This window comes from Oncorhynchus clarkii, chromosome 4 (genome assembly GCF_045791955.1).
Source record: "Oncorhynchus clarkii lewisi isolate Uvic-CL-2024 chromosome 4, UVic_Ocla_1.0, whole genome shotgun sequence".
NCBI lineage: Eukaryota > Metazoa > Chordata > Actinopteri > Salmoniformes > Salmonidae > Oncorhynchus > Oncorhynchus clarkii.
Window position 1 is genome coordinate 77,356,408 of NC_092150.1, and position 26,665 is coordinate 77,383,072.

Sequence of the window (26,665 nt, forward strand, 5' to 3'; positions counted from 1 at the left end):
CATAACACGCCAATGTAAACTGACATTTTTGGATATAAATATGAACTTTATTGAACAAAACATACATATATTGTGTAACATGAAGTCCTATGAGGTCATCTGATGAAGATCATCAAAGATTAGTGATTCATTTTATCTCTATTTCTGCTTTTTGTGACTCCTCTCTTTGGCTGGAAAAATGGCTGTGTTTTTCTGTGACTATGTACTGACCTAACATAATCGTTTGATGTGTTTTCGTTGTCAAGCCTTTTTGAAATCGGACACTGTGGCTGGATTTACAACAAGTTTATCTTTAAAACGGTGTAAAATACTTGTATGTTTGAGGAATTTTAATTATGGGATTTCTGTTGTTTTGAATTTGGCGCCCTGCAATTTCACTGGCTGTTGGCGAGGTGGGACACCCACATATCCCAGAGAGGATAACTGCTGGTGTTTTGTTTGCCATTGTGGTCATACTTTATTGATTTCTGAATGATGGAGGGAAAAGTTAATTACATTTAGGATAGCTGAATGAATGGGGTGACTGAATCAAACTGATCTTATAGGTCTTTCTATCACACGCACACACACACACACACACACACACACCGTCAGACACGGAGGCATAAAATAATGCTTCATACCTTCTATTTTCTTCCCACTGATATAAGATATGTAACCTGGCTGAAGTTAGCTTAACCCTGGATGTAATGAGCTGCCAGCTACGTTCTCTAGTGGATGAGATCCCAAAGGGCTGTGAGGTCTGGGGTGTTGCTGGTTCAGTTTCACCATGGAGAAGGGCATCTTAGCATGCTGACTGAACAGGCCCCGCTGTATCAATAGAAGTGCCTTCAGAGCTGAAATGTTCATTGAGGTGTGAGCCATCCTTTTCCCTTTGGCCTGAAGTTTTTTTTTAGAGAGAGAATGGTTTATTTCTCCAGGCAAATACATCCAATCCTATGGGCCGAATAATCAGTAGGCCAACTGTTTCCTTTCCTATTGAATACGTTGTGCTTTCAGCAAGCTACTGTGGCGTAGGAAATGTAAGTTTGGTCGATGTGCTCATTCTGCTTAAGCCCAAGCCACAGCTATTTTTATGCGTTGGTGGTGGAAGGAACTATACTACTTTCTATGCACATCTCTCACTTTTTAGACTACGAATCACGTTTGTGAAAGACATAAGCATTGTCTTTAATGGGAAGGCTATGTGGTGATTAATATTGTTAATGTGTGATATTGAATTTAGAAAGTGATCAAAGATGAAGTTGTAGCCTTTCTGGCAGTCAGCAAAATAATATTCATGGGATATGGTGTGCTAGTCACAATTGTGCCTCTCAGACTCCCATGAATAATAAGATAGATGATAACCAACACAGACACAAAAATAAGAAACACGTTTATAACTCATTATTATATTCACATATCAGAGACCTGTATCAACATAAATATGTTTGACTAACCTATACCTTGTCCAGTCCTTAATTAATTTGGCTGCTCTAGTCAATCCGGGCTAAGTTATTATATGCTATATAACAACATAACAAGTGAATGACAAATGCCTCATTTGCATTTTAGTAAGGGACGTTTATGGCATTAATTAAGCGTGGGCATATTTTCTCTCTTAGCACTGCAAGTTATCTTGGTTGGACTGATAAGAACTAATATCATGCAGAGCACGAGCGCAGTCATTTCATATCTTAATTCAATCTGATGTGATCCACCATGCATCTATCTGTAAGTGGACAAGACGATAATGGGTACAATTACATGATTCTCAATTTCACCTAGAAAAATACAATAAAAACCTCAACATGCAAGCAAGGGGGTTCTATAAATACACATTTAATCTGACCGCGCCTTTCTCATCATATGATGGGAATTTTTGACCTTGCAGTGTTATAGTGTTATTGGGCTCCCGAGTGCCGCAGCGGTCTAAGGCTCTGCATCTCAGTGCAAGAGGCGTCCTACAGTCCCTGGTTCGAATCCAGGCTGTATCACATCCGGCCGTGATTGGGAGTCCCATAGGGCGGCGCACAATTGGCACAGCGTCGTCTGGGTAGGCCGTCATTGTAAATAATAATTAGTTCTTAACTGACTTGCCTAGTTAAATAAATAAAAAAAAGCTTTTCAACTATACTATTTATGAGATTACTCACGTTTTCATATAGCCTACTCCGGCGCGAGAGAGGCAATTAGGATGGGAGCCTCATTGCACTAAAAACCGTACCGCTGCTCCCCATGCAATTTCCTCAAATGCGATTCCCCCAAAGAGTTCAACAGCAATGTGATGCAGATGCTAACGTTTAATGTATGGTAGGCTATAAAATATGGGTAAAAGTTTACCTTGAAAACGGAACATCAGTTATGTTCGATCTAGGGTAGTACCGCGTACATTCTTCAACAAATGCTGTTATGAACGCCAATGCATTTTGACAGAATTCTGTGCAATGTAAATGGGGGTTCCTTGACTCAGGACCCCAAAAATGTGCGCTGGATCCTACAATAGTCTGTGACAATGGCCTTCGAAACCGCCGATGCCCTTCAAGAAATCCATGACCAGCATACAAAGCAACATTCCAACGCTTTCCTTCCCCGGTCTTCGTGGAAAATGCTCACTGGAAGTTGCCTATCTAAAAAAAAACTGCAGGTGAATAGGGTCCCGCTATCGCTTTGAGGGTGCAGCTTTGCAGCTTTCCAGCTTCAACACAGTGGCTTGACTCTGCGCATTCCACCAGCATGCACCGTTTAGCAGAGAAAACGCCTTTGAAGAGACAGGCAGCTATCTATTCGGCGCTGTCTACTGACGGCGGGTGCTGAATTCGGATCGCGTTACAGCAGCCAAATGTTTGCATCGCTTTTTGTCGGCAGGTCCGCGGATGATATGCTGGCTCGACGCGACCTAATTCAGACGGACACCCCGCCAGACCCAATGTGTCCTCCGGTCTGGACGTCACAGATGTCGTTGACTACTGTCAACCTTTCCCCGCCACCGAGCCAGCTCCATTTCGCGGGTGGCTAGAGGTGCTGTGCTTGGAATGGTAATAGAGGGTGCCCCCAGCACTAGGGACCATTTGTGCATTTATCCAGACAGATGCAGTGCTTCCCAGCACAATCTTAAAACTGTAGTTTACTGCTTCATTAATTTAGTCAGAACTCAACTGCACATCTGACAATGCAGTATCCCTATAGCATGCAAATATATATATATAAAAAAATGAATTACCATCTTATTTATCATCACAAATAATTATGAGCTCACCACATTTATGAGCAAGCACTAAGCCAATTAAGCTCAATGATTTGATGCAGTGAGACATACACACACACAATCTAATTGGTTCATAATAACAATAGATCTGCTGCAGCTCTGCAAACAAATAAAGCACACAAATAACAGCAACTGTAGCCTAGGCACCTGTGGTTAGGACCCTATATATAATATCCTTACAATGTGTATCATGTACTGGCAAATTGAAGAACAGCCTTGTACTATGTGCTAATTTCAGCATCTTTCAACCTAACTATTTCTGCATTATACAAGGCAACATCCTTCTCATGCCAAACAAGGGTGTTTGGCAAGAAAATGACAGGTTGGCTATAACCGCCTTGGCACTCCCTGCTTTGCCTCTGGCACCTACTCCTCAGGCTAAAGCACAGGGCTAGCCACAGGCTATTGCTGATGTGTTTATGTAATGGAGGTGCTTCAGTGATTTACAACCTTGCTTGAGACCTGAAGACTTGCGTTAGCTACCTGAGCTGTGTAGGCGTTTAGATCAGCGGGCTAACATGGTATTGTGGCATGAAGACGTGATGAAGATGCCTGGGAATGATACCTCTGAGGTCATCTTATCATCTTCTGCACTTCTTCACGTTGAAAATGCACTTAACACAGGTGTTCTCTGAGTGCGTTCTCTTAACATGAAATATGACTCTTCCTCAGAACAAATACATTCCTGCCTCTTACCACAGCAATTCATAATACACAAAGTGTCGGGTTTCATCTAATACAGCACTACACTGAGGATCTCTACTGCAGATCAATACAGCCTCATTCAGACACTGTATACAGGCATGGTTCAGATCAATAAAGACAGCTTGTGCCCAAGGTGTTGGAATGAAGGGATCTGTGGTAATTTCAAGAGCCTTTTGAGTTTTCCTCTGTCTAATACATTATTTTAGGATGCAGAAAACGACATCCTGTTGTTGTACCTTGCATTACCTAGTTAATCAATAAAGGACATTGTAATGAGGAAACTGTGTGCCAACTGTTCATGGACCAATTGAGTATTCATTTCATTCAATAAACCTTCATACTCTGTCGGTCCGTGCATAAGTGGAACATTGCCTTAAGGGGCCTTTGGCTTAGAATATTTATCTGTTTTCATGCACACTATGTCAGGAGGTCTAGACCCTTTGGCACAGCAGGTAGTGCACTAACTACAGGGTTATAGTTCTAAGCCCTTCACTTCACCAGATGTTACCCCACAATCACATTATTACAAATGAAATCATCTGAAAAACTAAATGCACACCCCAGAACACCAATTTAATCACAAAGTGCCTTACAAAACACTGTCTTGATATAGTGTCTCAACATCTGTAATTGAATGGAACATTATTGTCTCATCATTCACAACTAACGTCATCTTACAAACAACACACTGACAGACAGCTCATTCATTCATGTTTCTTTTATCAGACGGACAGATTCCATTCATTGTTTCCTGTCGAGGAACTGTGTGTAGGTGAAGGAATCGGCCCAGTCCCCTGTTCTGCTCTTCTTCTCCAGGAACAGGCCCATGCTGTCTCTGGGGGGGTCTGCGATGCTGCGGCTCCACAGCGGCTCTGATGTCCCCAGCAGCTCACGCACATGGGCAGAGATGGCCTACAGGGGGGTATAACACAGGGAGGAGGAGCTGAGTCAAACCATAGGCTACTAAAATATATGTGTCACGTTCAGTAGGGTACGTTGTAGAATGTTCAGATAGAAATGTATTGCATTTTAGAATAGATATGCCCCTCTGAAATGTATACACTCTTAGAAAAAAAGGTGCTATCTAGAACCTAAAAGGGTTCTTCGGCTGTCCCCATAGGAGAACCCGTTGAACAACCCTTTTTGGTTCCAGGTTCCACCCTTTCCACAGAGGGTTCTACCTGGAACCCAAAAGGGTTCTCCTGTGGGGACTGCCGAAGAACCCGTTTGGAATCTAAGAGTGTAGAGTGAGGAAGAAATGGCAGCTTTATTCATAGTATTTCTATCTGCAATAATCAGTTCGTTGCCCACTCCTAATTACAGGGGTGTTCATGGCTGATAACCCTAACTCTTACAAGCATTAATAATAGGTTATAAATGAGAGCATCACCATGCACATTAGAAATATAAACCCTGGTCCAGTTTAGCTGCTATCACCTGGTGAGTTGGCCTATGAAATAGGAATTATTATCTGTGCTGCATCTGATTTTCTGCATTTGGCTGTGTATGAAATAGCATGTTGTGCGGCCTATCATAAAAAATTAGCCTACAACTGAGATGGGAAGATTGTCCAATGTTTTCTTATTTGGGTTGGAACAGTCCTGCACACATTCATGTTGGCACTCCCAGGAAGATTTAGTGCAGAGATTACTGGAGTCTAGCCTATTTCTACTTTCCATTCAGACTTTTTAATTCAAAAATAACTCTATCGAAATTAAAAGTAAGTCAAATAAAAACGTTGAATTTGAAAGCTTTGTAGGACCATCTCCTTACCTTCATATCCTCAAAGTCTGTGATTCCTAATCTTGGCAGATAGCAGCAATTTACATAAATCAGCTTTTTACCTGTGATGAGGTTCTCAGTGAAACAGGCCTGGGGGGATAAAGACAGAGCTGTTGAATAAGTGTCTCTCTATCACCAAAGTAGCCCACGCCTGGACTGCTTCTGTCTAAGCCACATTATTATAAAGTTACTCTGATGCTAGGCTAGCTAAAATAAAACTGGATAGTTACTTGGCATTGTGAATAAATTAGTAACTAAGTCACTTAATTGTTAACTGAATATGTTTACTCACTGTATAATGTGGATATCCTAAGGATATTATCCATTTTGCCACGTCCTGGCAACTCCAGTGAAGGAACGCCATCTTGCCTGTGTGTCTGTTACCATAGAAACTGCCACCTGTCGGGAAAGGTGCTAATGTATCTATCTCATAAATATAACATGTTAGGTAAGCACTGAAATACTTTCAAATGCATCCTGATGTAACTTATTTATAGCAGTAAAACTCAGACCAAGGTCAATATAAAAAGTGTCTGTCACATTATAAATAGTGGAATCCGAAATAAGTAATAAGTAATTTCAAGTGACTAATTGAATATGCGCTATTCTATTTATATTCTACGATATTCCATAATATTCTAATGTATTCTACCATGTTTGCTCTATTCTATTTATATTCTACGATATTCAATAATATTCTAATGTATTCTACCATGTTTGAAAGAAGACACTTGTTCTCACGTCTTCGTTCGATAAGGAAAAAAAATGGTGTAAATTAGAATGATGGACTCTACTTGGGATCAATGAAAGTGATGTAACTGAGTACTCATTTTCGTGTCAGCGAAGACTGGTCACAATCATTAAAGGCCAGCCAATGCGCTTCATACATTTGGGGGAGTTTATTCGTTTTGGCCTACTGATTGGTTTTTTCCCAAGTTATTGTCCCGCCCAGATTGGGTCCTATTCACGGGAATCATGCATGCCAATTTCACAGATTGTTAAAGCATCTGCTGCGCTCGTCAATGTGGCCCAACCTCGCTGTCTCAGTGAAAGAGCAGATCAACATTTCAGCGTTTGCTCTTTCTACGTCCTCAGCCAGTTTGACGCAATGATTGTGTGACTGCTAGTCGGCTAACCTTTTCTAGTGTCTAGAGGTGTCTGTATTTTGGGTCTGACCAGCTGGGGAGTGCGTACTTTTGGGCTAAAAGCAATCACAGTTGCTTCAACCATGGCAGGGATACTAGCAAGGTCGTTATGGAGCAAAAAGGTAAACCACATACCACGTGCAGCTTTTCTAAATGCATTGTTTGTTTGAAGCTTGAGTGGCTGACTTGCTATCTTGCTCGAATGGCACGTTAGCTAGCTCGCTAGTTAGTTGGTGCCACACTTTTCTACGTCGAAATATACACTTATAATTATTTCCCCCCCTTGGCATTGCAACATATAGCTACTTCCTGTAGCATGCAATTGGACGAGTTAACGTTAGCTTTCGAGTTCAACTAGCTAGCTACAATGCCACATAGTTAGCTTAGCTAGTCGTCTTGCAGAAAGTTAGGCTTTTGGATCTTAGCCAATGGAAACTAAACATTGAAAAGTGATCCTTATGTGTTCTATATCGTGGAGCTCTGCTCCTAGTGGTTTACCCATCTGCATAGGCAGAGAATAGCCTGAGAAATGATGTACACACCTGCAGCCAATAGGAGCACAGGTGACCCAATCAGCCTCCCATCTTCAGCGACAAGACTGGACAGAAGACGCCTAGAGAGAAGACTCAGGACAAACCCGTTGTCAATTTCCTAGTCTCCACGTTGTCCTTCATGAGCATGCCTTTTCCACCCCAAAAGCTCTTTTAAGAGCTCAGTGTCGCTGCTCCACTATGGCGGCTACGGACCCACAGGACTTATGTGTTGTGTGTTTGGGTTTGCAGCACGTTAGGGGCGGCCACACAGATCCCCGATATGCCCTAGCTGCACCCTCCTTTCTTTAAAGGAGAGAAAGAAAGGAGAGGAAACAGGTGGGCATTTTTCAAGGGAGATCGCTCTCTGGAAGATGCCATGACTGTGCTTGCTTCAGATTCTGAGGCATCATATGACGACGTTGTCTCCGGAGATGACGAGGACATTGGGAAGTGTCTGGGTTTTTCTCCGGAAAAACCCAGTCTACTGACCAAAGCTGAAATTAGCATGGGAGTCGCTTTTAATGGCCAGAGCGCCGGCGAAGGCATACCAAAGTTCACCAAAGTGGACGGGAAATGGCCTCAGGAGATCCCTAGGCTCGAGGACGCCCTAGCCGCGTACCTCGCCCCAGGTTCAAGCTCCTTGCCGTCGTCCAGGAAACCCACACTACCTACGACTTAGGACCGACTCGCAGCACAGCTGGTAGAGAAGTCATTCATTCTAGGTGTACAGGCTATAGCAGCAGCTAATAATATTGCCCTCCTGGCAGCCTCTATCCTGTCTCACCACGGGTAGGACTGAGCTGTCGTGAAAGGAGATAGAGGAAGCGTTGAAGATTTCCGGTGCCATCCTCCATCTCACATAGGCGTTGGCTCTATGTGCAGGGAGGTCCATGGCCATTTCGGTGGTTTTGGAGCGACACCTCTGACTGTCTTTGACGGCTATGAAGGAGACTGACAAAGCCGCCCTAATGAACGTCGGAGCAGCAGTCAAAATGCGATGGTGCGTTTCGGGAAGCTTGAGGAGGAGAGAAAACACCTGCCATTAGCAGGAGGGTCTCGAGCAACTTCAAAGGAACCCCCTCGCTCCACCGTCTCCAGTAGACACGGGTCTACGGTCAGAGAGAGAGCCCATCGAGCGGCAGCACCTGGTGTAGTCAGAAGAGACGATGACCGGACGAGTGGGAGAGGACAGGACTTCAGGTGACAATGGCCACTGTTCATCCCCCAACAGGAATGGAGGAGCTGATGTGTCCTTTGTTAATAAAGAATGTGTTCCATCTGGCTTTGTCACAAGATAACCTATTTTCCATAACAAAATTGAGACTGCTCAGGTTCCTTCCATCTCTCGCTCTTCCTCTCACCACTGTGTGTAGCACAGCCCACTACGAGTAAGTAGCTGAGCACACACAGGAGGACGTTGTGAGTGGGAATGACATGAGGGAAGCGAGACAGACGCTCTTAATAAGCCGTCATGCTATACCTCATAAAAAACCCTACACACTCTTAGGAGTGAGGTGGCTAGGGGTTTAAAGAACAGTCTGCGTACACAGACTGTGGGAGACGGCACATTAACTCAGGTAAACGTCCCAGTTAGTGTAGCTCAGACCCGTCCTGCGTTCACAGAGGGCTGGAACCACAAGGTTACGAGTGTAACCAAAGGGTCGGACTTCAGTGTCCAGGGATGGCTTGGGCCATAGAGGAATACAGGTCCTTCCTACGGCTTCATGCTCTCCCGCTCCCAGAGCATTACTCGGAGTGGCAGCGATGCTGCACCCTCTCCTCCTGGCTAAGTCGTTCGCTGGAGAAGGGTTATACCATCTAATTCCACCCCCATTTTCGGGCGTGGTGGAGACGGTGATGAAGACGCCAGAGAAAGTAGTTAGTTCCCCAAGAGAAAAGGAACAGCGGGCTATATTCACCCTACTTCCTAGTGCCAAAGAAGATGGGGGGGGAATGAGGCCAATATTGGATTTACGCACTCTCAACGAAAGCGTAGCCAAACAGCCCTTTTGAATACTTACGACAACGTCTGCTGGAATGTATCCACAACAAAGACTTTTGTATAAGCATAGACCTAAAGGAAGGGCATACTTTCATGTGCTGGTGCATCCTTGTCACAGGAAGTTTCTGCGTTTCACCTTCCAAGGGGTGGCGTACGATAATGGCGTTCGGGTACGCCCTGGCACCTCGCAACTTTTCCAAATGCGCGGAGGCGGCATTGGAACCGTTGCTTCGTCAAGGGATAAGGCTACTAGCCTACCTAGACAACCTACTGGTTCTTGCCCCGTCAGCAGAGCTGGCGATCATACACATGACACAGACAGCGATTCATCTCACACGTTTGGGGTTCGCTGTGAATTGGGAAAAGAGCACGCCTTGGCCCAGTCATCAGATTGTCTACCTGGGCTTATAGCTAGACACTAGCTATGAAGGCTCGAATGTCAGATCCTCGGCGGGCTGCCTTGTTGCTAGCCCTACGAAGGTTTTATCCGAATCACGTGGTGACAGCGCATTCCGTTATGACACTCATGGGTCTCATGTCGTCTGCCCACTCCGTGATTCATCTGGGACTTCTGCACATGCACAGAACACAGCGAGGGTTTGCCCAACTATGACTGGATCCAGTCAGGCACCGTCATCGTTTTTTTCTTCTTCTGGTAGTTCTCCTCTCGCTCAGAGCGGACCTGAACTGTTGGAGAGACCCGTGCGTCCTGACGCAAGGGGTCCCAATAGGCAGAGTGTCCTCCTACATTCCAGTGTTTTACAGATGCTTGTTTGGCTGGATGGGAGGGACATGTCAGGCTCTGGCGGTAGGTGTGTGACCTCCCTCGGAACACCACATCAGCCTCCTGGAGTTGGAGACAGTTCTACTGGTTCGGACCCACTTTGTGTCTACCCTACGGGGTCAAGACGTGCTGGTCTGGTCGGACAACCAAACCACAGTAGCCTACATATAATCGGCAATGAGGAGTCAGGTCCCCTGCACTTCACTGGCTGGCGGAGGAATTGTGGCTGTGGGCTCACGAGCACCTTCGCTTGTTGATAGCAGCCACATTCCAGGATATCAGAACGTCGGAGCAGACCACATGTCTCGAGGTGGTACCCGAGACGACGAGTGGCAGCTGCACCTCAACATTGTTCTCCAAATATGGGAATGGTTTGGGGTGGACCTGTTCCGAGGTGGACCTGTTTGCGTCACTTGTTAACGCTCAGTGTGCTCTATGGTTTTCCCTACGAGCCCAGGACGAACCGCCACTAGATAGACGCTTTTGCGCACCAGTGGCCAGATGTTCTCCTGTATGCATTTCCACCGCTGTCCTGCGTTCTCCCACTGCTAGCCTGCGTGAGAACAGGAGGGTTGTCAATCATATTGATAGCCCCCGATCGCCCAGGGGCTCCGTGGTATGCGGAGATGACTCAAATGTTGATTGTGCCGTCATGGCCAATTCCACATCAAGAGGACGCGATGTCTCAGGTGGCAGGCATAATAGCGCAATTGCCTCTAATCGGCCAGCTACTGGGGGTTTGGCCCCTGAGAGGGACACATCCAGATGGAACGTGTTTTCACAATGGTGTGCCAAAGAGAATGTGGACCCCGTGTGCTGTCAGGTCGAGAGCGTGCTCTCATTCCTACAGTTCATGTTTGACAAGCAGCGCTCACCTGCCACCGTTAAGGTATTCGCGGCAGCCGTCTTCAGCCACCCTCTAGTGAAACGGTTTCAATTGGAACGGAGCGGCTTAGGCCAGCGGCTAGAGTCATGCTGCCCCAGTGGGATTTAACTTTGGTACTCGAGGCGCTCTGTGAAATGCCGTTCGAGCCATTGAATCAAATCCCCCTCAAGATGTTGTCTCTGAAGACGGCACTTTTGCTTGCCTTGACTAGCCATGCGTGTCAGTGATTTGTGTGCTCTTTCGATGAGACCGACTGCCTTGCCATCAATGGCGACTTGAGCAGAGCGGTGTTATGTCCTAACCCGGCATTTATGTAGAAGGTTATTAAGAGCTCATATAGGTCACAGACCGTTGAACTATGGGCTTTCTCCCCCTGCCCCCGCCTCCCCATTCAAAGCGGAGAGAGGAGAGGCTTCATTGCCTGTGCCCAGTGCGCGCCTTGGCGTGCTACGTGCAGCGCACGGCAATGATTAGGTCATCGCCTCAGCTGTTTGTGTGTCACAGTGCTAGTACACTTGGTAGACCACTTTCAAAACCGCTGCGGTCTCATTGGCTTTGCGAAGGAATTGAGACAGCTTATGAGGCGGCAGGGCGGCCACTGCCTCATGGCGTCAGAGCCCACTCCACTCGTGGAGTAGCGGTGCCTGCGGCCTTTTTCAGAGGAACAGGGGTAGAGGGTATTTGTGCAGCAGCGTCTTGATCGGCATGTCTCCTTTTATCCGATTCTACCTGTTAGACATGTCGTCTAGCTCGTTCTATACTCAGCGTGGCTGAAGGGAGAATTTGAGTTAAGAAAAGATGCAGAACTATTGGGCAGGGTTCCCATTAGGTCCACTCTCAGTTGTCAGAGAGTAAGACACGTGCCACATGACCTTTGTTTGACACTGTCAGAACAGCACAGAATGTCTGGACTGCCCACCAGTGTATCACTGTATAGGGGCGGAGTGATGAGGGAAATAGTGCTGTAACTAGTGTTACTTTACTATTAGACCGGTCACTGGAAATGATGGAACATTGAGGTGTCATGTATCTGCTGAGGCAGAGTAGTTGGCCCATATTCTATTATCTGCCCACTAGTCATTGGCTTTACCTATGGACTGAGTGTGGCGGGTTACACTGAGGAATCGGTGAATAGGTCTTCTAAATTGGTTCAGCCTGTACTCAGCTTTGCTGATGAGAAGGCTAGAATTAAGGCAAAAAAGGCAGGATCAATGGACAGGGTTTCCATCAGGTCCGCTTTCTCCTATTAGAATGACTACATGTAACGGGTTTCCTCTTCTGAGGAGAAGTAGCAAGGATCGGACCAATACGCAGCGTGGTAAGTGTCCATGATACTTTAATAATAACTGAACACGACTCAATACAAAAATAACAAAGTGAATGGAAACGAAAACCGAAACAGTCCTGAATGGTGACACAAACAACAAAACAGGAAACAATCACCCACGAAACACAGGTGGGAAAAGGCTACCTAAGTATGATTCTCAATCAGAGACAACTAACGACACCTGCCTCTGATTGAGAACCATACCATACCAGGCCAAACACAAAACACAACATAGACAACCCACCCAACTCACGCCCTGACCATACTAAAACAAAGACATAACAAAAGAACTAAGGTCAGAACGTGACACTACATGACATTACTCCTGGCTGGGATAGCACAGAAGAGTCATGTTTTTTTGTCCTCCCCACAAGTCTATGACTGTGTTTGGGCGGATGGATGAGGGATATAGTTCCTGTAACTGGTGTTACAGTACTATTTGACCAATTTTTAATACCGACAAAGTTTTGAGTTCATCTATCTGCTTGTACAGATTTCTATGGCTCATATTCTGCTTTATCTGCCCACTAGTCATTGGCGGTGCCTCTGGACAGAGTAGGGCGGATTGGACCGAGGACGCAGTACATTGTGACACAGTCTGTTTTCACAGTGTGTTACAGTGTTGCGGGATATGGTCGCAGCCATTACTGGACCAGACCTTTTCATTAAGTTTGGGAAGTGTTAGGTTCGGCAGGGAATATATTTTGGAGTGTTGCGCTCCACCTTAAACCACTAGGAGTCCTATGGGGCGGAGCTCCACGATATAGAAGTAGTAACTCCAGTTCTATGAGTAGAGCGGAGTCCCATAGGACTTAAGGCCCTGCCGACCCCCAGTCTCGCTGAAGATAATTTTCGGGAGGCTGATTGAGTGGAAGCGACCCCTTTTATAGGGACACCTATACTCCTATTGGCTGCAGATGTGTGCATCATTTTTTTTCTCAGGCTATTTTCTGCCTAGGCAGTGGGGTAAACCACTAGGCGCAGAGCTCCCCTATGGGGCTCCACTCATACTGTAAAACTGGAGTTACAACTCCGATAACTATCGTTTTCTCTCGTTTACAGGCACCCTTTCAGATGGGTCGCATGTGCTATTCATCATCCGTGGTGAGTTAACATCATGCAATCATAACTACATTTATGAGTGTTTGTAACTACAGAAGACTTGTCTAGATTGTATGAGCATGTATTCTAATACATGTACAGATATGAGGATTTGATATGGTGGATGACTGCATTGTCCCCCTGTGCTTTTGCAACCTTCCAGCCCACCACCAAGTTGTTCATTGACGGCAAGCTTGTTGAGTCAAACACCTCAGAATGGCTGGACATTCACAACCCTGTAAGTATTTTTGCATTAACACACCCACATCACAACGGGAGTTCATGCAAACACTAAAAAGCAATGTGTAAACCGGTCGGGAGCTGGAGATGAAGAACTCTTTAGGGTGCCATTTAATATGTATGTTTTGGAAAGTGAAGAAATGGGAGCCTATTCTTCATAGCCAGTTCAATTTAACCTTGACATGTTTATGCACTCACATTCACTAACTCCGGTCCCCCCCGGGCCTGTCTGCATCTACTTCATGTAACGTTTCATTGTCTTGTTCCAGGAAATATTCACACTCTCTTTACTTTTTCCACATTTTGTGTTACAAAGTAGAATTAAAAATGATTTCATTGTTGTCAATGATCTATGCAAAATACTCTCAAAAAGTAAGGGTAAAATTCAAACATTTGTTAAAAAAATAAATACCACACAAATTGATTAGATAAGTATTCAGCCCCTGAATCAATATGTTAAAATCACATTTGGCAGCAACTATAGCTGTGTCTTTCTGGGTAAGTCTCTAAAAGATTTCCACACCTGGATTGTGCAGATTTTGCCCAATATTCTTACAAAAATTATTCAAGCTCTGGCAAATTGGTGGTTTATCATTGCTAGCAGATTTAAGACAACTGTAACTCGGCCACTCAGGAACATTTACTGTCTTCTTGGTCCACAACTCCAGTGTAGAATTGGCCTTGTGTTTTAGGACAGTGGTTCCCAAACTTTTTATAGTCCCATACCCCGTCAAACATTCAAGCTCCAGCTGCGTACCCCCTCTAGCACCAGGGTCAGCGCACGCTCAAATGTTGTTTTTTTGCCATCATTGTAAGCCTGCCACACACACACTATACAATACATTAATTCAACATAAGAATGAGTGTGAGTTTTTGTCACAACCCAGCTCGTGGGAAGTGACAAAGAGCTCTTATAGGACCAGGGCACAAATTATAATAATCAATCATTTTGCTTTTTATTTAACTATCTTGCATACAGTTGAAGTTGGAAGTTTACATAAACTAGTTTTAATGACTTCAACTTAAGTGTTTCAACCACTCCACAAATTTCTTGTTAACAAACTATAGTTTTGGCAAGTCGGTTAGGACATCTACTTTGTGCATGACACAAGTATTTTTTCCAACAATTGTTTACATACAGATTATTTAACTTAGAATTCACTGTATCACAATTCCAGTGGGTCAGAAGTTTACATACACTAAGTTGACTGTGCCTTTAAACAGCTTGGAAAATTCCAGAAAATTATGTAATGGCTTTCGAAGCTTCTGATAGAATAATTGACATCACTTGAATCAATTGGAGGTGAACCTGTGGATGTATTTCAAGGCCTACCTTCAAACTCAGTGCCTCTTTGCTTGATGGTGTTCTTCAGCTTGCAAGCCTCCCCCGTTTTCCTCCAATCATAATGATGATCATTATGGCCAAACAGTTCTATTTTTGGTTCATCAGACCAGAGGACATTTCTCCAAAAAGTACGATCTTTGTCCCCATGTGCAGTTGCAAACTGTAGTCTGGCTTTTTTATGGTGGTTTTTGGAGCAGTGGCTTCTTCCTTGCTGAGCAGCCTTTCAGGTTCTGTTGATATAGGACTTGTTTTACTGTGGATAAAGATACTTTTGTATCTGTTTCCTCCAGCATCTTTACAAGGTCCTTTGCTGTTGTTCTGAGATTGATTTGCACTTTTTGCACCAAAGTACGTTCATCTCTAGGAGACAGAACGTGTCTTCTTCCTGAGCGGTATAATGGCTGCGTGGTCCCATGATGTTTATACTTGTGTACTATTGTTTGTACAGATGAACGTGGTAACTTCAGGAGTTTGGAAATTGCTCCCAAGGATGAACCAGACTTGTGGAGGTCTACAATTTTTTTTCTGAGGTCTTGACTGATTTATTTTGAATTTCCCATGATATCAAGCAAAGAGGCCCTGAATTTGAAGGTAGGCCTTGAAATACATCCACAGGTACACCTCCAATTGACTCAAATGATGTCAATTAGCCTATCAGAAGCTTCTAAAGCCATGACATCATTTTCTGGAATTTTCCAAGCTGTTTAAAGGCACAGTCAACTTGGTGTATGTAAACTTCTGACCCACTGGAATTGTGATACAGTGTAAGTGAAATAATCTGTCTGTAAACAATTGTTGGAAAAATGTCTTGTCATGCACAAAGTAGATGTCTAAACTGACTTGCCAAAACTATAGTTTGTTTACAAGAAATTTATGGAGTGGTTGAAAAACGGGTTTTAATGACTCCAACCTAAGTGTATGTAAACTTCTGACTTCAACTGTACTTGAACTGTTAGTGGAATTCCTGCGAAAGAGTAACGGTTAATGTGATTGGATGCTAATTATTTGACTAGGCTACCTGTATTTGACATTGTGTTGTTATTTTGCTGAACACTAGATGTTACATTTTATTTTTGGCAGTGAAACGAGGCTACTAAGGCGAGGGGAAAAAACTCACCCAAATGTATAGCCCAGTTGGAAAATATAAATCGACTGTTTGAAAATGTACAAAAATAAGGATCACATTTGGCGTACCCCCGACGGCATTGCGCGTACCCCTGGGAGTACGCATACCCCAGTTTGGGAATACATGTTTTAGGGTATTTCCCTGCTGAAAGGTGAATTCATCTCTGTCTGGTGGAAAGCAGACTGAACCAGGTTTTTCTCTGGGATTTTGCCTGTGTTTAGCTCCATTCCGTTTCTCTTTTTTTTTTTTATCCTGAAAGTCCCGAGTCCTTAACGATTACGAGCATACCCATAACATGAACACAGCCACCACTATGCTTGAAAATATGGAGAGTGGTACTCAGTAATGTTTGGGGCAAATCCAATACAGGACAAAAAGTTAATTGCTTTGCCACATTTGTTGCAGCATTACTTTAGTGCCTTGTTGCAAACAGGATGCATGTTTTGCAATATGTTTTATTCTGTACAGGCTTCCTTTTCACTGTCAATTAGGTTAGTGTTGTGGAGTAACTACAATGTTGTATATACATCCTCCGTTTTCTCTTGTCACAGCCATTAACTCTGTAACCCGGGCTTCAAATTAACACCTGGAAATAAAAGTAGATTTTGGCATTGGTGGGTAAGATGTCTATTTCACCAGCCACGTAGGCGGGTGGTCAGGGATCCACATTGCAAGCATTTCACTCGCAATTGTGAATAAAAAATAGTAAAGTGTGATCACATTTATAGTGGAATAAATGCTGCAGTAGCTGTTCAAAGAATTGATGACGTTTTTGCTTCATAGCTATTAATCACACAGTCAAAGCACTACGAATGAATAATGCTTGGTTGGAGCCTGTGCGGAAGTGAAGAGCTTCATGAAAGATTCATTATTAGAAGCGCTGCGCACAGGCATAAAAGTTGATCTAATTTACTTGAAACTAAAGTTTACTGAAGTGAGACTTTGTTCTTGTGTTTCTTGGCTATTTACATTTTGTTCACAAGCTAGGTTGTTTTTCTATTTGAGTTTCAACTGCTAGGGAAGAGAAGACGATGCTTCTACTAGTCAGACTCAATCTCACATGCCATTACAGTCACCTCCGCCCTTAAAGGGGCAGGTGAACGTTTTTCTATCTGATACTGTATTTTGGTTAAAAGACTCAGGTCACAAAAAATGTACAGTGGGGCAAAAAAGTATTTAGTCAGACACCAATTGTGCAAGTTCTCCCACTTAAAAATATGAGAGCGGCCTGTAATTTTCATCATAGGTACACTTCAACTATGACAGACAAAATTAGGAAAACAAATCCAGAAAATCACATTGTAGGATTTTGAATGAATTTATTTGCAAATTATGGTGGAAAATAAGTATTTGGTCAATAACAAAAGTTTATCTCAATACTTTGTTATATACCCTTTGTTGGCAATGACAGAGGTCAAACGTTTTCTGTAAGTCTTCACAAGGTTTTCACACACTGTTGCTAGTATTTTGGCCCATTCCTCCATGCAGATCTCCTCTAGAGCAGTGATGTTTTGGGGCTGTTTCTGGGCAACACGGACTTTCAACTCCCTCCAAAGATTTTCTATGGGGTTGAGATCTGGAGACTGGCTAGGCCACTCCAGGACCTTGAAATGCTTCTTACGAAGTCACTCCTTCGTTGCCCGGGCGGTGTGTTTGGGATCATTGTCATGCTGAAAGACCCAGCCACGTTCCATCTTCAATACCCTTGCTGATGGAAGGAGGTTTTCACTCAAAATCTCACGATACATGGCCCCAATCATTCTTTCCTTTACACGGATCAGTCGTCCTGGTCCCTTTGCAGAAAAACAGCCCCAAATCATGATGTTTCCACCCCCATGCTTCACAGTAGGTATGGTGTTCTTTGGATGTAACTCAGCATTCTTTGTCCTCCAAACACGACGAGTTGAGTTTTTACCAAAAAGTTATATTTTGGTTTCATCTGACCATATGACATTCTCCCAATCTTCTTCTGGATCATCCAAATGCTCTCTAGCAAACTTCAGACGGGCCTGGACATGTACTGGCAGGGGGACATGTCTGGCACTGCAGGATTTGAGTCCCTGGCGGCGTAGTGTGTTACTGATGGTAGGCTTTGTTACTTTGGTCCCAGCTCTCTGCAGGTCATTCACTAGGTCCCCTCGTGTGGTTCTGGGATTTTTGACCCCACGGGGTGAGATCTTGCGTGGAGCCCCAGATCGAGGGAGATTATCAGTGGTCTTGTATGTCTTCCATTTACTAATAATTGATCCCACAGTTGATTTCTTCAAACCAAGCTGCTTAACCAATTGCAGATTCAGTCTTCCCAGCCTGGTGCAGGTCTACAATTTTGTTTCTGGTGTCCTTCGACAGCTCTTTGGTCTTGGCCATAGTGGAGTTTGGAGTGTGACTGTTTGAGGTTGTGGACAGGTGTCTTTTATACTGATAACAAGTTCAAACAGGTGCCATTAATACAGGTAACGAGTGGAGGACAGAGGAGCCTCTTAAAGAAGAAATTACAGGTCTGTGAGAGCCAGAAATCTTGCTTGTTTGTAGGTGACCAAATACTTATTTTCCACCATAATTTGCAAATAAATTCATTAAAAATCCTACAATGTGATTTTCAGGATTTTTTTTCTCATTTTGTCTGTCATAGTTGAAGTATACCTATAATGACAATTACAGGCCTCTCATCTTTTTAAGTGGGAGAACTTGCACAATTGGTGGCTGACTAAATACTTTTTTGCCCCACTGTATCCAAGCAATATACCACATTAGTTAGTTACTTACTAGTAACGCATGTATTGTTTTAGAAACATTACAAAGCATGTTCATCTTTTTTCCTTTTTTTTGGAAGTCATTTTTGAGGAGAGAAAAAAATTCTGCCTGGTAAAAATGTTTGCCTGGTAGATTTTTACATCTAGCTGCCACAGTGGCTGGTGAACCAAAAAGTACATTTTATGTCCTGTCTGTCACTGTTTTAAAGTCACAATTGGCCTCATGGTGAAATCCTTGAGCGGTTTCTTTCCTCTTTGGCAACTGAGTTAGGAAGGACACCTGTATCTTTGTAGTGACTGGATACGCCATCCAAAGTGCAATGAATAACTTCACCATGCTCAAAGGGATATTCAATGTTAGCTTATTTTACCAATAGGTGCCCTTCTTCGCGAGGCATTGGAAAACCTCCCTGGCATTAGAAAACCTCCCTGGTCTTTGTGCTTGAATTTGTGCTTGAAATTCACTGCTTGACTGAGGGACCTTACTATGTATGTGTGGGATACAGAGAGGAGGTAGTCATTCAAAAATTGTTGCACTATTATTGCACACAGTGAGTCCATGCAACTTGTGACTTGTTAAGCACATTTTTACTTCTGAACTTATTTAAGCTTGCCATAACAAAGGGGTTGAATACTTATTGACTCAAGACAATCCAGCTTTTAATTTAAAGTTTGTCAAAAATGTCCGACTACATTTTTGACCAAATTCACATGGAAATGTTAGTTATAAATCTGTCATTCTCATTGAAAGCAAGTCTAAGAAGCGGTAGATCTGTTCTATGTGCGCTATTTCTATGCTTACCGTTAAGATTTGTTTTCGCGTCTTTTACTTTCGGTTTTGTACACCAGTTTCAAACAAATGAAAACACACTATTTTTGGTTGCTGAAATATATTTTCCATAAAAAGGCAAGTGGCTAAAAAAGCCAAGGCAATAGCATGGTGGTAGAGCATGGCATTAAAGGCAAATTCTCCTGAGTCTAAACATTATATAGTCATTCTGAATTATGTATACATGCATCATTACAGATTTTGGTTGATTTTATAAACCTTATAAACTTTCAATTGAACAGTGAGACATCTGATACTTTGGGTACTGAGTGAAAATTCAGCAGTTTAGTCAGTTCAAGATTGGATTGTCAGTTCCTTAGGCATATAGATTGAAAACACTTGAATACATTTTACTTCAGACCGTTTTTAAGTTGTGGAGGTAATTAAGCAGGCAAATCATATGATTATAACCAAACATTTGAGGATGTGGTGGTTGCCGATCTTGTTCGTCATCAGGCTGGCCCTGACAAATAGAACATTTTGAAATGCTATCGGACTCCCTATTCCACATGTCATGACACTTATCCCTGTACACAGTTAATTTTTCTCTCAAGTTTCTTAAACGTTACACCCTTCTGGACAGGCCCCAGATGTTGTTGGTCTCTGTTCACAATGACCTGGTCATCTTTTGTCCCTCTTCTCCCCCTACTTCAGGCTACCAATGAGGTGGTGAGTCGTGTGCCCAAAGCCACCCACACGGAGATGCTGGCTGCAGTAGACTCCTGCTCCAGGGCCTATGCCTCCTGGTCCGACACTTCCATCCTCACCCGCCAGCAGATCTTCCTCCGATACCAGCAGCTCATCAAGGAAAACATTGTAAGGAAAGCCCCTGGTCTGAAATCAGGCCTGCATACATGTTTCTTAACAATAACCGGGTCCTAAAACATGAATGTTTAACAAAGATGATTGGCTAATTTTATTTATTTTCTTCTATGTTTACAGAAAGAGCTGGCCAGGCTGATCACCCTGGAGCAAGGCAAGACTCTAGCCGACGCGGAGGGAGACGTCTTCAGAGGACTGCGTGAGTAGACAGTCCCCTTCAGTAGGCATGGGAAACAGGAAAATGTTTATTTGAAACGGGGAGATGGCTACTACAAGAACTTGTCCAATAAATGCTTATTTTAGTCTTCTCTAGTCTGTATGGGAGTCTCTGTATGGGAGTCTCTGTATGGGAGTCTCTGTATGGGAGTCTCTGTATGGGAGTCTCTGTATGGGAGTCTCTGTATGGGAGTCTCTGTGTGGGAGTCTCTGTGTGGGAGTCTCTGTGTGGGAGTCTCTGTGTGGGAGTCTCTGTGTGGGAGTCTCTGTGTGGGAGTCTCTGTGTGGGAGTCTCTGTATGGGAGTCTCTGTATGGGAGTCTCTGTATGGGAGTCTCTGTATGGGAGTCTCTGTATGGGAGTCTCTGTATGGGAGTCTCTCTATTGGAGTCTCTCTATGGGAGTCTCTGTATGGGAGTCTCTGGATCTCTGATGTCTTGGTCTCCTTTAGCAACACACGTATTTGACCCTCTGCCAACCCTCTTTCACCCCTACTCTGATCTCTACCTCCAAATGTACTGTTTGACCTTCAGCTCCCTGGCTTTTCTCACCGTGTCTCTGCTCCTCTCTGCCCCCTAGAGGTGGCAGAGCACGCCTGCAGCATCACCTCCCTGATGATGGGGGAGACCCTGCCCTCCATCACCAAAGACATGGATACCTACACCTACCGCCTTCCCATCGGGGTGTGTGCCGGCATCGCCCCCTTCAACTTCCCTGCCATGATTCCTCTGTGGATGTTCCCCATGGGCATGGTGTGTGGCAACACCTACCTGATGAAGCCCTCCGAGCGCGTCCCAGGGTGCACCATGCTGCTGGCCAAGCTGCTGCAGGATGCAGGGTTGCCCGACGGGACCCTGAACATCATCCATGGACAGCACGCTGGTGAGACGGGGTTGTGTGTGTGCTTAGTCTTTGTAAAACATGTGTCCTGTTTCCCAGGATGCAATGAAGCAGGCTATGCTGATCATGTGTTAGTGCTGCATCGACAAGACCATTCAGACTACTGATATACCTCAAGCATTATGTTAAACGCTTTGCATAATGTGTGTAGGTAATGTATTTAAGTGCTTTAGGAGAAGGAGTCCATATAAGAAAGGTTGTTTGTTTCATTTCCAAGGTGATTACGCCGCGCCGTCTTGTGCCCTTACAGTGCCATGTAATGATGATGGGATGATGTTGATGAGTGAAATTAGATGACCTTTGACCTCTTTCCGTAGCCGTGAATTTCATTTGTGACCACCCAGCCATCAAGGCCATCAGCTTTGTGGGCTCCAACCAGGCAGGAGAGTACATCTACGAGAGAGGATCTAAGAACGGCAAGAGAGTGCAGTCCAACATGGTAAATATGATGACCAGCAACCGTTCTATGAATGGGGTCAATTGGGGATTAAATGATTGAAGAATCCCTTACGCATTTAGGAAACATGTCTGCCTTAAAAGTGCAAAATGCAGAAATCGCTCCGCCATATCCCGGTTGCAAAAAATAGAATAGTTCACCTAATTTGTGTTTGTGACAAAATAAGTTTGTAGACAATCATTGTACCATATAAACCGCTGTGAAATATATTTTCAATAACCAAAAATATTGTATTTTTAATTGTTTGTAGTGTTCAAAACCGAAAGACACAATAACGAAACTTCAGAATGCAAAACATAGAAATAGCGCACATGGGAGATTTACCACTAAATTAGAATGACAGATCTATAACTCGTTTTCTATGTGAATTTGGTCGGGTCGCCCAAAAAGTTACATAGCAGCTTTTATATAGTTTACTGTGGCCTTAACCATACTGCAAGATGAATAGTTATATCATGACTGAGCCAATAGATGGCTGTCGATCCTGTTCTCCCAATCTGTTTTTCTTGAGATAGTTATTGCTTAGGTCTACTGTATGTCTTTGCACGTTCCTAAAATGTATTGCAGTAAATGTAACAACCCATGTGTTCTGGCTTGTAGGGAGCCAAGAACCACGGTGTGGTGATGCCTGACGCCAACAAGGAGAACACTCTGAACCAGCTGGTGGGCGCGGCCTTCGGCGCAGCAGGACAGCGTTGTATGGCTCTCTCAACTGCCATTCTGGTAGGCGAAGCTCGTGATTGGCTTCCAGAACTGGTGGAGCGTTCCAAAGCCCTGCGCGTCAATGCAGGTACCTCACCCTTTTACCTAAAAGACTCACTAACCCCTGTGTGAATTTAAGACTTGCTAGTGTTTTTCCCCCATTTAAAACAGTACATCCAATAGGACCACTAGCTCCAGTCCACATACCGTATCATGCAACATTGCTCAGAATTTTAATGTCCATCCTATGAATTCTAATTCCTTGTTTTCTTCCTTTGTGTGGGTGTATCTAGGTGACCAGCCAGGTGCTGACGTGGGTCCACTGATTTCCCCTGAGGCCAGGGCCCGTGTTGAGATGTTGATCCAGAGTGGCGTGGACGAGGGAGCTACGCTGCTGCTGGATGGACGCAATGTCCACGTCAAAGGATACGAGAATGGAAACTTCGTAGGACCCACTATCATCGGCAACGTTACGGTAAGGGGGGCGCGGTCTATGAATTTTGGTCAGCTGAGTGATTGACTGTCAGTAGCTGAGCTAAAGCCAAGGTTTCCTCATCTACAAGTATTCCGGCTACATTATTACATTACATCATGTAACTTTTGGTGAACCACCACACCTCTATACTTAAGCAATAGCGGTGTGATATATGGCCAATATAGAACGGCTAAGTGCTGTTCTCAGCCATGGCACAACGCGGAGTGCCTGGATACAGCCCTTAGCCGTGGTATATTAGCTATATACCACAAACCCCCAAGGTGCCTTATTGCTATTATAAACTGGTTACCAAAGTAATTAGAACAGAAAAAATGTATGTTTTGTCATACACGGTCTGATATGCCACAGCTTTCAGCCAATTAGCATTGGAAGGCTAAAACCACCCAGTTTATATTTGGGTTTACATCACTGGAGTATCTCACAACAACGCTGAACCTTGGTACAGTGGGAACTTTCACATAAAGGAGATAAACGTTGAAACATGCCTGTGGTAGCTCTGTAACTCACTGTTACAGTAGATAAGAATGTTTAACCCTTGTCCTGCAGTACAATCTAACCAAAGCCCCTCTGGTGGGCAGAGGTTGGAACCAAATAATTTATTTTGCAACTGTTCTGTTCCGAGCAGAATCCCGATTTTATTTTGTTCCGACCAGCATAATAAAGTTCAGAACCGGTTCGAACCCCAGAAAAGTAATAGTTCATTTACGTGTGTATATATATATATATATATATTTATTTTTTTACCTGGTGAAATCAAGATCATTTTTACATTTAGCACATTCATTTACTCCACCAATTAGCACGGATAGAGCAGCTTACTATGGAACCGGTAAGCTCGTTGTTTGGTGGACAGATGAGTGCGACTGAAATTGTACCAGTAGGGAGAGCGAGAGGGGTGAACATGGAGGGGGCATGCTTAAAGCGCTGAGCATCATGTCATGAATTGGAATGTGTTTAGGCTATTACTAGCATCATGACTTCACTGAAATATATTTATATTACACTAGACATTAGGAATATCTTTGGAACAATAAATAACATTATTAACCGGTTCTCAAGATTTGAAAATAAGGGTTCTGTTCTGGAATACTAGAGATCCATTTCCTTTCCTCAATGTTTTTCTTGTTTTTGGTTCGGTTCCCTGAAACGGTTCCAACCCCTGCTTGTAGGTTAATGTCTGGCTGGAGTTAAGAGGTCGGACTTGACCAGCGACGTCTGCCTGCTATATGGAGATCTTGGCTGATAAACCATTAGTCACATTGATGGTTGTGTAATCTTGTCCATATGGAGAGAAGATAAAACAGTGCCTTTGTCAACCCGACTTTCCACTCTTTCTCACGTTCACTGTCCTTCAGGTTTTCGGGTGTGAATCTTCTGTGTATCCCCTTCCACAAGTTATGACTTGGTGGTATGCCACTTCACTTATTATATTGGATCTGATTTGCCTTCAACTCATTTGGAAGGCCTGCAATAATAATAATAATAATACATGATAGTCCACCCAATCTCTATTCTTGACATAATATCCTGTAGAACACTGACAGGGAGCTTAATCTCATGCTTTTCCACTCCTCCCCACCCCAGCCAGCGATGAAGTGCTACACGGAGGAGATCTTTGGGCCTGTACTGGTGGTTCTGGAGGCAGACACTCTGGACGATGCCATCTCCCTGGTCAACAACAACCAGTATGGCAACGGAACCGCCATCTTCACTACCAACGGTGCTACCGCCCGCAAGTACACACACGAGGTGGATGTCGGACAGGTGAGCCATAGTTCAACGTTCAGAGAATTCCGGTAGGTGCTTAGGAAAGTAAGACTTGTGTGATTTGATGTCAAGCATTGCAAGTAGTTTCTCATTGATCATTGGATGACATCATTTCCTGATAGATTGGTGATTCATAGCTTGTGGTTACTCAGTGGGGGTTTCATCTGCTTTTAATGGGATTTAAGACTCTGAGGGACAACCATCTATTGTTCACAGAACTTTTTTGCAAAAATGCACAAGGTCTTTTCGTGGATCCCTCAAGCTGTAATTTCTCTGTTGACATTTATCTCCTTGATTCATAATGTGATCTGTATGTCTGTCAGATTGGAGTGAACGTGCCCATCCCCGTCCCCCTGCCCATGTTCTCCTTTACCGGCTCCAGGGGTTCCTTCAGGGGGGACACCAACTTCTACGGCAAACAGGTTAGCCCAACACCGGCAATGACCAGCACAAGCCCACAATTGTTTCTCACCCACCGATTTTATCATGCGATCATATTGATCCTACGTTTTTTTTTCAGACAACTATATATGAGGTGGAAGATTTCTGTGGTTGACTGTCTCTTTTGTGTTGTCGCTACAGGGCATTCAGTTCTACACTCAGATCAAGACGGTGACATCACAGTGGAAGGCTGAGGACGCCACGACTAAGGCTGCAGCAGTTACCATGCCAACCATGCGCTAAACGGAATGTAAATGTTGTGTTTTCTCCCTGGCACAACGTTCTACTGACTGACATTCACAAGGGGTTAGCACCCAAGGGGTATGGATAACTGATACGACTTTATTGCAGTCCTGGAATATGTTTTATACAGAGTGTACTACGTGAGCAAAGTTTTTATACTTTGGAGTTTGACCCTGTTAATGAAAGTAATGTTTCTTATAGGGTGGTGGCAGATTAGATCTGAAATGTACTGTTACTATAGCCTCAAACTCTTCTGCTGCTCCTGGGAGTTCCATGAGAACGATGGACTTGGTAGAATGCAAAGGATGAGAGAAGGCCTCTGTTGCCCATAGGCAAAGATCTAGGATCAGTACTCCCCTCGCATCCTAACTATAACCATTAGGAGGGGAACAGCGGTACACTGACTGTAGATAAGCATCTAGAAGTGGCTTCACCTCAGTCCCACAGCCATCATGGTCCTTAGTGTCCCCAACCTGTGGAACAGAGACACTGTCAAAGTGTTAGTATTTGTGTGAGTGCATTCTAAAAATCCAATTTGTAACATTAGTGAGCGGTGTTCCTGTTTTACATGGAATAAAGATATCCATTGAATACTGTGGCTAAGTATACTACTTCCTATGCCTCATCACTGAGCTCTATATAACTAGATATTGTATTTTTTACATTTCTCTCTTAAGCATGAATATTGAACAAGAATATGGCAACGTTCAGGATGAATCAAACCACTATTTGAACGGAATGTACGCTTTAATTCATCAATACATATATATATATATATAAAGCGTCTCCAAACACACTTTCATAACCCTAAAATTTG

At 43.8% G+C, this 26,665-nt stretch overlaps 2 protein-coding genes across 2 annotated transcripts; one reads left to right on the forward strand and one right to left on the reverse strand.

Annotated features, from left to right (window-relative positions):
* Window positions 1-4,524: 4,524 nt before the first annotated feature.
* Window positions 4,525-6,112, reverse strand: LOC139407845 (sterile alpha motif domain-containing protein 15-like). The gene is made up of 3 exons (XM_071151715.1): window positions 6,027-6,112; window positions 5,726-5,824; window positions 4,525-4,864 (listed from the first exon to the last, which is right to left on the reverse strand). The coding sequence occupies exons 1-3, from the start codon at window positions 6,096-6,098 to the stop codon at window positions 4,694-4,696; spliced, it is 342 nt and encodes a 113-aa protein (XP_071007816.1). The 5' UTR covers window positions 6,099-6,112; the 3' UTR covers window positions 4,525-4,693.
* A 612-nt stretch (window positions 6,113-6,724) lies between these two features.
* LOC139407300 (methylmalonate-semialdehyde/malonate-semialdehyde dehydrogenase [acylating], mitochondrial-like) lies at window positions 6,725-26,439 on the forward strand. Its single transcript, XM_071150971.1, has 12 exons — window positions 6,725-7,001; window positions 13,474-13,515; window positions 13,676-13,750; window positions 20,460-20,621; window positions 20,748-20,826; window positions 21,422-21,724; window positions 22,060-22,181; window positions 22,800-22,989; window positions 23,195-23,376; window positions 24,982-25,161; window positions 25,488-25,586; window positions 25,747-26,439. The coding sequence occupies exons 1-12, from the start codon at window positions 6,963-6,965 to the stop codon at window positions 25,846-25,848; spliced, it is 1,575 nt and encodes a 524-aa protein (XP_071007072.1). The 5' UTR covers window positions 6,725-6,962; the 3' UTR covers window positions 25,849-26,439.
* Window positions 26,440-26,665: the final 226 nt, after the last annotated feature.